The 8,684-nt window shown below is 36.0% G+C and overlaps 1 protein-coding gene across 1 annotated transcript; it reads right to left on the bottom strand.

The window, feature by feature from the left end:
* Positions 1–386: 386 nt before the first annotated feature.
* LOC117371996 (aminopeptidase N-like) lies at positions 387–8,360 on the bottom strand. The gene is made up of 21 exons (XM_033967696.2): positions 8,039–8,360; positions 7,474–7,765; positions 7,062–7,204; positions 6,569–6,705; positions 6,367–6,493; positions 5,922–6,076; positions 5,709–5,822; positions 5,488–5,631; positions 5,157–5,222; positions 5,002–5,067; positions 4,639–4,811; positions 4,302–4,378; positions 4,033–4,166; positions 3,891–3,946; positions 3,570–3,717; positions 3,385–3,476; positions 3,200–3,310; positions 2,932–3,096; positions 2,468–2,608; positions 1,645–1,726; positions 387–1,166 (listed from the first exon to the last, which is right to left on the bottom strand). The coding sequence occupies exons 1-21, from the start codon at positions 8,337–8,339 to the stop codon at positions 1,011–1,013; spliced, it is 2,880 nt and encodes a 959-aa protein (XP_033823587.1). The 5' UTR covers positions 8,340–8,360; the 3' UTR covers positions 387–1,010.
* Positions 8,361–8,684: the final 324 nt, after the last annotated feature.

Below are 8,684 nucleotides of genomic sequence, written 5' to 3' on the forward strand. Positions count from 1 at the left end.
GTTTGTAGATATAATGTTTAATGTTAGTTTTAGTATTTGAAGCAGTAGTAGCATTAGTATTTGAAGTAGTAGTAGTATTATTTGAAATTGTTGTAGTATTTTAAGTAGTGGTAGTAATAGTTAGGGTAGTAGGTGTAATATTTGAAGTAGTGTTAGTATTTGAAGTAGTTGCTATAGTAGTAGTAGTAGAAGAAGTAGTAGCTAGCAGTGGTTGAAGTAGAGTCCCAAGTAAAAACAGCTGCCTGCCTTGCTTTAAGCCACAAAGAAAAGTGGAAATGAATAAAAATAAATGTAAATGTAGCAAATAGTATAAATAAATAGATGTAATAAATGAATAAATGAGTAAAAATAGTAATCAGAAATTAATACAGAAATATAAAAAGCAAGTATCGTTTTAATCCCCTAATGTATGCATTCATGTGTAAAAGCATTTATTTATTTACACATATATTTTTATTCACCACTTATTTTAATACATTCCAACATTTATTTTTAGATTTACTTATTTCCATTTATGTAATTTTGGGTCCTCTATACATGTAAATGCCAAAATAATAAAAGATAATAAAAAAGATAGGTCTACAAGAATCTTACTCAAAAAGTTATATAGTTACACATCAAATCAGCACAAAAAATAGGAAATACAAACATTTTTATTTCCCAAAATAGAGTACAATCTCTGTAGAAAATGTCTATAAGCATTCAGTGTCAGCCATCAGATAAGGGGGGCATTTAAACATTTATTCAGGGCGTGAAATAGTAACTCATTTTTCAACCTTGTCTTAAAGGGTACCACATTATTAGCATCCTATTTGACTTACTGATTTATCTAATTGACTATGTATACAATTGCACAATAAATATTTAGGTTAAAACAATTGCAAAAAATTCTATGGAAATTACAATTTTATTTCCTGGGCACAAGAGTTAAATATAAAAAATACAAAAAGTCCTATCAGAGAAAAGAATCACTACCCATAAAATTGGATAGTATTGGGTTAATATTTAAATTATGGTTTTGCAGCATCTTCAAACCATTTAGAGACAATGCTTTTGTTCTCTTCAAGCCATTTCATGTTACTGATGGTCCTCTCGATAGATTGATCTACTGCCAGAGTTCCTGAGCCAAAACCTGTTTCTGAGTGGTCCTCTTTGAACTGCCTCAGCTGTAACAACAACCAGAGCACACAAATCATGTGTATCACTAATATGTTATAGGTTTCTTTAACATAAAATCATTAGATTGAAATTAAAATGTTAGATTGAATTGCCACAATAGATTGCATTTATTTATAATGTTCAACAAATATTAATTCAAAGTCTAGAAAAAACATACTTAAAAGTACACTATGTAACTATTCTGATGGGGGGTCAGCAACCTGCTTGTCTCTACTTGTTATTACTTTGCCTCACAGTAATACTTCTATCTTGTATTTCTTCAGTTAAGGTGTTTTTTTACTGATAAATAATAAATACGAAAAATTATAAATACACATTCTCCCTGTGAGGGGGTCACCTCAACACATCTGACCTGTTTTCTGGCAAAGCAATAACATCTCCACACAGACAACCAGGTGGCAGCACAAAAGTTACTGTCCAGCACTATTATGACTACATAAACAAAATGAGAAAAAACAAACAAACCTGTTGAAGTTCAAAGTCGGTGGAGAAGCGTTTTGTGACTCCATTGATGAGATTGGAAAAGGAGAAGGAGCCTCCTCCATATCTAAAAACAAACACAAGTGCACGGCCAGCAAGATTAAACCCTCCATAGCCTGATGACAACGTTTCAAATATTGGTATATCAGCAACAGCAGTGGGTCAATAAATGTGGTTCTTTCAACTGCTGTTTACATCTTTAACCTTGCCAATCATTTTCCCATTTTTCACACAGTCAAAAAGGCATTATAACATTAAGTTGAAGTTATACATGAATTCATAAACCAATTTTGGAAAAAAAAAAAAAACAAAAAACAAAAAAAAAAACAATAGACAAGGTCAGCTGAAAGGGTGGTGTTGCATGCAGAGTTATCATTGACCTGTGATCATTGCGCTCATAAACTGTCCGTAAAGCTGCTGTGTGATAATGTTTTGATGTTTTATGGTGGTGGTGTGCGTCAGGAGACATGTGACACTGTACCCCATAAGGATATTTAACAAGTCCATCAAAGATGACTCAGTGTTCTGAAAATTAAACAGTGGACTGGAACAGAGCCTAACATCACAGTATGATCATTTTGATTGGCAATGGAGAGCATGTAAATCAGTTGATTATTTTTAAAAAAATATTTTTTCCAGTTGATTACATGGTCTTTCAAAACATATTACAAAAAGTTTAACATTATTTTTTTTTCTTAAAATGATTACAGCTCCTTAGCCTTGCTATATTAAAACGTTATTTTACCTGAAACACACTCTTTTTTTAAAGGTGAATAAAATCATGATTTGTTAGCACTGCAGTACTCACTCATTGAAAATGTATGTCCAATGGGCTCTAACAAAGTCCCATGCCAGCGCCTGTCCCACCACGTTGTTGGCGATGTAGACAATGGTAGAAGTGGCATCCTGTTTACGGATCTTGCTTGGCGTAAGTGTGTATTCCAGGTACCTTTGGTGAAAAGTATAGTCACATGGACTAGAAATTTCGATATTTTCACTTAACTTAACTGACTGAAATATTATAGTTCTCAATGAAGTAAAATAATGTATTTGTCAGTATCCGATATGTGTGATACGTAAGCCAAAGTAGTAAAAGCCAAGAGTCATTTATATACACAGTTTATAGTTATAAACCATAAAGAGATGGACTAGAAGTAACGTTGCCACATACACAGTAATATTTATCCTATTTGTTACTTACTATAACATATAAACAAGGCTTTTATGACATAAAAACAGAGGAGATGTGATATGTAAATTGCGTCACCCCACCTGTTGAGAAGCCATGGTTCCTTTGTGCAGGCCATTGCAGAGCGCAGTTTGTCAGCTTCAATGGCGTTGGCCTTGCTGAATTGTTCCCACGCAAATTCCCACTCTTTAGCGCCCCCTGCTGCGATAGCATTGCAGTACACAGTAGAGCGCAGGTTTGGGCGGATTCTGAAAGGTAAGAGTGAAATGATCATATATGCTGTATATGATATGGATTTTGAAAAAAAAACAACTTATGTTGTATTATTATTTCTGTTGTAGAGAGACTTACATGTTGTTGGAAGAGTTGCTCATCCATGTCTGAAACCAGCCTTTAACCAAATCTGTGCATTCCTGGAGGCCAGTTTTACATGCTAGACTGATAGCATTCACTTCATTGTACCTGAAGTAAGAGGGAAAAAATTACAATACAGTATGTACAGCGTCTGTAGTTTGTCTTAATAATATTTTACTCACTGATCCATGTGTCCCTTGGGGTCTTCTGCCCAGTTTCCTGTAATTTCCTTGAAATGTCTGAACAACGGTGTTACCTGTTTCTGAAGATATGCCTACAAAAGCAGTCATAAAGGACATTGCTGAGAATGAAAAATAGATCTACAAAATCTTGTTTTGTTTTGTTTTGTTTTTTTACACCAGCTCACCTGTATGTGGCCATACACATCACTTCTGTCGAACATGAGATAAAAGAAGTTCATGTTGTCCAGGGCTGACTCCCAGGGCATGAACTCCTTCTCATTCTTCAGGTATGTGGTGGTATTCAGGGCCAGTAATGTGGGGATAATCTTGGCTCTAAAAGAAAACACAAAAGGTAACTGGCCCCTCTTAAGCATGGTTCTACAACTTAAATTATACTACTGAAAAGGTAATTAAAAACAAACTATTAAAATGTACTATAAATATGCATAACATCAATTCTTGAAAAATACATCCATTACAAAAGAGATGACATTACAGCATCATACCTAGCCATGTTAAAGGCATCATCCACTAGTTGAGCTCTGTTGATCACTGGAATATGCTATAATACATGTGTGTATGCAGTAAGGAACAATTAGGTGACACATTCATTAATATTGCATTACTGTATATGTAGTTTGAACTTACTGTATGGTTGGTGCTAAGAATGTTCAAGAGTTTGTCCCAGTTGCTCTGATCATAGTTTACTCTATAGTAACCTACTACATCGACATTGGCCAGCACCCACCCGTCCCCAAGAACTTTCATTTGATCGAATATTTCTGTAATAAAAAACATAGTAAGGTACAAACACAGAACCATTCACTATTAATACATTTTTACTTAGCAAAATAACTTATATTAAATAAGCAGGGGTCCTTTCAAAGGACTGAGGTAGTATAATGGGGATTTCTTACTTGACTTCGAGACCAGCCATTCTGGAGACTCCACAATTCCATTTTTCATCCACTTAATAGGTACAGTCCACTGGTATCTTTATACAAGAGCAACAATTGTTTTATGATCACACACAGTATATAACACAAATATATAACACAGTAACCTAATGATAATAATAAAAGTGTACATTAGCTAGATCTATTACACAGTCTCATTGTGGCTGGGATAAAGGATCTTGTCAGTCACTGTATGACCAGAGACATGTGAATTTAAAAAACCTTTTTATAATATCACTCCTGAGATAGTTTCTAAACCTATCCCTTGTTTTATTCTAAAAAGAGCTTTGATACATACTTGTATGGTGAGTCGACTGTGACTTTAGAGTCTGGGTCCAACAGGAAGTGCTTCTGGGATACATTTCCTGTAACTGTATCTATGGTGACTACAGGGAAGCCCATCTGCAACACCCAAGTGTTCATGATGTTTGCAACTGTATCTGGGAGTTTTTGTCCAGTATTGTCACAAGCCTATAAAGATTATATGGAAAAGGTTATACAAGAGGCAGATGTTGTTTATGATTTATCACATGTTTTGTAAGATTGTTTGTCATGATCCACTTATCTTTGAGATCATAGCAAGTACTGTTACTTTTAACAAATTTAAAACCATCAGTAAAATATCAATCCACACACAATCAAAATATAAATGAATACTCACATCTTGCAGGTGTTTCCATAGGTCAGTGTACACTGTGTTGCCAAACTTAAATTCATTCAGGTAAGTCTGGGGGGCGAAGGAACATAAACATTAATAAATATGTTCTTGGTTAATAAATATGTTCTTGCTTTATATTGTGCAAAATATATGCATACCCTAAGTCCCATTGTGAACACTTCTTCTGTAAGGAAATCTGAAAGCATTCTCAGCACCGAAGCACCCTAAAAACATTAACACATAGGATTGGTTGTATTTGAGAGATTCCAAATACAGACATATAAACAAATTGAATTTGCTTACACTTGTAGAATTACTGTATTGTATTATTACTTCTGCCAATTACATTATATTAGTTATGTTAATTTAGTTGAATCTATAGAATGAGATGTAGAATGGGATGATGACCATGCTCAATTATTTATGATGTGAATCATATTTAAATATATTTAAATGTGCAATAGATGTAAATATTATACATTCAGATACCTTGCTGTATGAGATGGCATCAAACAGCTCGCTGATCTGCTCTGGTTTCTGGATGTCCTCCTCTTTGGAGGACAGGGGGTGAGAGGAGGTCAAGGCATCCACTGCAAACACTCTGTGAACGTCATTGAGCACTATCAGGTCTTTCTGTGTAAATAAGCATACACTGGTTGAACACTGCTGAAATGTCAACAATCTCTGATATTTCTAGGCAGAAAACCTACCACGTTCCAGTCAGGTTCAGCCTGGTCTGCTCCCAGGTACTCCACATAGGAGGCAAAGCCCTCATTTAGCCATAAGTCATTCCACCACCGTAGAGTGACCAGATTACCAAACCACTAATCAACACAGAAGACATTTGGTAATATTGAATGAATTTAATAATAATAATAAGACTACCAGTTATATCTTATTTAATTATTCTGTTAATGACTGACCATGTGGGCTAATTCATGAGCAATGATGGTGGCGATGCGCTCTTTGTTGCCGTTGGAGGAGAAGGCTGGGTCATACAGTAGTGCAGTCTCTCTGTATGTTATCAGACCCCAGTTCTCCATGGCTCCAGCATTAAAGTCAGGCAAAGCAATCTGATCTGAAGGCAAAAGCGACTATTACTAAAACATAATAATCAAGATGAATAAGAGAGCATGGTCTGAATCATCAAGGTGTCCTGTAGTAAGAGGAAAATCTATGTAATAATACTTAAGCCAAGGAAGATAATGATAAGAAGTGATAAGAATACAACTTTCACATGATAAGGGGATTTTGACCTGATGTAATCAAAGGCATTATGCTTGGTCATGAAAGTTATATGGCAAGAATTCTCATAATTTGGTAGGTATTTGTTAGGTACAAATCTATAGCTTTATACCAAGTTCTTACCGGACTTGGGTAGGGGATAACTGGAATTGTAATACTCTTCAAAGAACTTAAGAATGGGACCAGTTTTGTTGAGGGCATAGTCTCCTTGCCCAGCAGCAATGGCAGACTTCCTGGCAAAGATGCGAATCTACATCCAAACACAATAGAAATATTTAAATACTGTTAATGAGCATTTTGTCAGAAATAGTAGGGTTACACTTACCAAAACGGTATCAATGGTATTGTTGACAAAGTCATAGTCGCTGACTATAAATGCAAGTAGATATGTGGACATTTTTTCAGTTGGATCGAAGGACGTTTCAATCACCTCCACACCATTTATCACATTGTTTACAGAGTCTGCAATTAGATTAAATATACAAATACTTGAGGATGTTAGATTATACACAATGTGAAGTCATCCTGTGTCACAGCCCGATTTTCAAATTGAGATATAACAGATTTTGATGGCATTACACAGTCATTGAGTTCGGATTTAAAAAAAAACAATGCACTCTCCCCAGCCAAGGTCCATCTCTGAGCTGATCTGACCCTCAGTGTTAATGGTTTACTACAGTTGGTGTTCTGTTGAATACAGGTTTATCATCTAAATTAAATGATGGTTCTGTAACAATTGGTGTAGAGAGGTTATTTTTTGGTGGTTTAAAGGTTCAATTATGTGATTATTAATCATATTTCTTGTTACAGCAACTAACCTTTCTGTTCCCCATTGGACAGGGCGACAGTTCCAGGTTCATGGATGAGAGTGATGTGGAAAACAGCCTTCAGTGCAGGCTCGTCAAAACAAGGGAAGGATTTTCTGGCATCTGTTGGCTGCATCTGAGTTGTAGCAACGACTCTTTTGGGAGAAAAAATGACATTTAAACATTAAAACGACTTTCTAGAATCTACCGTAATAAGACTGTTCATCAGTCCAGACTAGTTACAATCAGGTAAACAAACATTTTGAGAAACTAAACCCTGAAAGTAGTGATTATAGTAGCAGTGCAAGTCAAAGTAGTTCTTTTAAAAACAAGATATAGCTGAATTTTATAACAAACAAATGGTAGGAGCAATACTACAGGAAGAAGTATTGCACTGAATTTATTTTAATCAAGTGGTGCATACTTTTCTATCCCATCTTCAGTGTATACACTTCTGTAGAAGCCACCCAGGTCATCAGCCAGCTCTCCCACAAACTCTGTGCTGAGGCGGTACACGTGGTCCTTCTTTAGTGTACCTTCCAGCTCAATGACCAGGTACTGGGTCACTGTCTGCAACCAGTGCTTCTTGATGTTGGGGGCAGTAACCCCACCGCTGACAGACACCACAGTGGGGGCTTTAGTGTAGTTGAGTTTATTGGAGTGAATGAGGATCAGGTCTGTCTCCTCCACACATTTGAATTCCACACTAGATTCACCTAAAAAGACAGATTATATCAAACTCAATCCATCATCTTTTTTTCCTTTTTTTTGCATTAATATAACTCCAGTTTCCCTGGATAAGTAGATTCTTACTTTGAGTGGAAAATTACAATATGAATTGAGACAATTTACCATTGTTCAGTAGTTGAATTTTAATCAGTTGAAAAAAAAAAAATTAAGCATTCAAAACATCTATAAAGTCATGCAATACAAGCACAACTGTAAAACCACCTTTCCATTTATAAGTTTATATTTAATTGTGTTCTCACCTGTGAAGATGTACAGTCCAGTGGTGTTATCTGGTTTGAGTCGAGGCCACAGCGTCAGGTTGTAGTGCTCTGGCACCAGGGTCTTGGGCAGCCGGTACTGGTCCCAGGGCTTGTTGGATGGAGTGGGTGTTGTGGTTGAAGGTTTGGTTGTGCTTCCTTCATTTGTAGGTGATACTTCATTGTTTTTGGCTTTTTCCTGTGAGTAAACTACAGACAGAGCGATGATGGTAGCAACAGAGGCTGCTCCCACAATGATAAGGAGTACACCAACACCTTTGCTGATGAAGAAGCCTTTGCCCATGTCTGCGCTAAAACTCACACAAAGTGCAACATGTGTGGACAATGGACCTGTATATATAGCCCTTCCGATCCTCCCACCACCAATACAGGTGATACATTAACATTTAGAACAAGTGGGCTTTGTCATGTATAGAGTTTAGATATACTAGCACTTCTTGCAAGATACTTTTATTTAATCTTGGATTGATTGATGGATTATTGGTACAGCAATTAGAAAACACAATTTTTTACTGATGTAGTTGCTGATGTCATTTTACCTGAGTCTGAACAATGCATGTGAACAGGGGGTCTTGAAGCAGAGTTTATAAACTCTTCATAAAGTAATAGAATTGTCTGTAAACATGTC

The sequence above is a fragment of the Periophthalmus magnuspinnatus genome, chromosome 6 (assembly GCF_009829125.3).
Source record: "Periophthalmus magnuspinnatus isolate fPerMag1 chromosome 6, fPerMag1.2.pri, whole genome shotgun sequence".
Classification (NCBI taxonomy): domain Eukaryota; kingdom Metazoa; phylum Chordata; class Actinopteri; order Gobiiformes; family Gobiidae; genus Periophthalmus; species Periophthalmus magnuspinnatus.